This window comes from Spermophilus citellus (assembly GCF_964194105.1).
Source record: "Spermophilus citellus genome assembly, chromosome: 2".
Taxonomy (NCBI): Eukaryota; Metazoa; Chordata; class Mammalia; order Rodentia; family Sciuridae; genus Spermophilus; species Spermophilus citellus.
The window spans coordinates 12424017-12426702 of record NC_138183.1 but is presented as its reverse complement, the minus strand read 5'-3'; the positions used below and the strand labels follow the sequence as shown (position 1 = coordinate 12426702).

The 2686-nt window shown below is 36.2% G+C and overlaps 1 protein-coding gene across 1 annotated transcript; it reads left to right on the top strand.

Annotated features, from left to right (window-relative positions):
- Positions 1-1723: 1723 nt before the first annotated feature.
- On the top strand, positions 1724-2686 carry LOC308635345 (olfactory receptor 1Q1-like; the record flags this gene model as incomplete). The annotated part of the gene is made up of 1 exon (XM_081269685.1): positions 1724-2686. The coding sequence occupies one exon, from the start codon at positions 1724-1726 to the stop codon at positions 2684-2686; it is 963 nt and encodes a 320-aa protein (XP_081125811.1).

Genomic DNA, 2686 nt, shown 5'->3' with positions numbered 1-2686 from the left:
AAGCAACAAAATAATCCTTAAAAGCTACAATTTTACATCATTTTCTTTCCATTTAAACATGTACTTTGGTACTTCTTCCTATTGTGCATTTTATCCCATTGTAACAAAATTTTATGCTAAAAAATTCTTTTTAATCACCTATTTTATTTTCTACAGTGACTACAAAATTAATATTTAATTTCTGGTAGCTATAATATTTTATGTTAAAAATAATCAGAAATATTTCATCTGAATCAAATTGTTATTATAATTCGTAGTAGTAAAAAACTGACCAAAATTATGATTACAAAGCTCAATTATATGAAATTGCCAATAATTACCTATTTTGACCTACAAATGGTAATTTTTTTTACTTTAAAAACTTTTAATGTTAGTTTTCCTAAGTTGGCATTACCATTTTCTTCATATTCACCTGAGTCTCATCATTATGCATAAAATTATTTTCAGAATCCTGCAAAGTCTTAGTAACATATATTTTGAGAAAGTGGAAAATAATCATCTATTGGTCTGGTGACTCCTACCCAATTTTACAGTCTATAAAATAGCAAAATGGCAATTTCATATGGCAATATATCATACTTTTTAAAAATAACTATCAAACTTAAATATAGTCATTTCATCATCTCCATTAGGGTGTGAATCCAGAATTCCTGTGAATGCCAAAATCTATAGATGCTCAGGACCTTTATATGAAATGGTATAGTATTTGCATATGACAAATTCACACCCTCCCATATACTTTCTCTAGATTACTTATAATACCTATATAATGCCCACTCATCACTTTATTTACATGGACTTAATGTAATATTTGGTACCTGGCAAATTCAAGATTTGATTTTGGGAATTTTATGAAATTTTAAAAAATATTTTTGATGCATAATTGGTTGAATCCATGGTGATAGAACTTATAGATACAAAGGCATGACTTTAAGAAAGTTTTATGTAAAGATACCTAATGGAACAATGCTTTCTTTTTTATTAGTTCATGTATCCAGAAGTGAGTATCACTTATTACTAGATAAATCTAACTACTAATGTTTTTTTTCCTTTGTTACATGGGAGACAGGATAATGCATAAGGAGCCATTATGAAGACAAGATGAGTTTAGAGACAAATTATATGGAAATTATTAGGAAATTATATTCCTAATAATCTGGAAACCTACTCTCTTAAAATAATGTGTACTCATTGAGAAATATTTGGGCACCAGCAAGAATACCCTTGTGTGCATCTCCTAAAATGAAAACTGAATATTCCTTCCTTGATTATAGCTAATCAACAGGTCTACTACCATGAATAAGATGTCTTGGTTTTAGTTTGTAGACTCATGGTATTTAGTGGTTAACAGTGTAACATTTGGGGCCACATATACATGACTTAAATTTTGCTTTTCATGAGTTTAAAGTGTGAAAACCTCAATTTTCTAATTTACAAAACTAATAATAACAACAACAATAATCCTATTCTAAGATTTTAAGAGCATACAGCAAAGTCCCTGCTCAAGGTAAATGCTCCATAAATATTAGCTATGGTGATAGTGATGCTATTAATAGTAATGAAAAATTATACAACATTTTGGGAAACTATAAAGCACTTAATCCCCTCCCTTATCAGCATCATGTGTAGTTTGTACTGGGGCACAACAGTAAGAGTAACTAAATAGCCTACTCATGAGTCTATGAAAATAATCTTTTTTTTTGTTTTGTTTTAATGGCAACAGATGGGCAACACCAGCTGGACCAGTGTGTCCCATTTTGTTCTCTTGGGTATTTCTACTCACCCAGAAGAACAGATCCCACTCTTCCTTCTTTTTCTACTCATGTACACAATCAACATTTCTGGCAATTTTGCACTCATCATACTTATTATCTCCACTCCTCACCTCCACACCCCCATGTACCTCTTCCTCAGTAACTTGGCCTTGGCAGACATCTGCTTCACCTCCACCACGGTCCCCAAGATGCTGCAGAATATATTTTCCCCTACAAAGGCCATTTCCTACATGGGCTGCTTAGCCCAGACGTATTTCTTCATTTGCTTTGCAGCCATGGAAAACTTCCTCTTAGCTGTGATGGCCTATGACAGGTACATTGCCATCTGCCACCCGCTCCGCTACCCCATGATCCTGACAGGAAGGCTGTGTGCACAGATGGTGGCTGTGTGCCACATCCTCTCCCACCTTCATGCCCTACTGCACACCTTTCTCATGGGCCAGTTGGCCTTCTGTGCGGATAACAGGATCCCCCACTTCTTCTGTGACCTCTACCCTCTGATGAAGATCTCCTGCAGCAGCACCTACCTTAACACCTTGATGATCCAGACAGAAGGTGTGATTGTCATCATTGGAGCGCTGACCTTCATCATCACCTCCTATGCCTGTGTCATTTCAGCGGTCCTCCGGATCCCCTCAGCCAATGGCAAGTGGAGATCCTTTTCTACCTGTGGCTCTCACCTCTCTGTGGTGGCCTTATTCTATGGCACCCTCACATGGATCTACTTCCGGCCCCTTTCCAGCTATTCGGTGATTAAGGGTCGCATTGTGACAGTCATGTACACTGTGGTGACTCCCATGCTGAACCCCTTCATCTACAGCCTGAGGAATGGTGATATCAAAGGAGGTTTCCGGAAATGGATGAGACTTTTTACTTTTGATAAAACTCCAAAACACAGTTCTGAGTTTTAA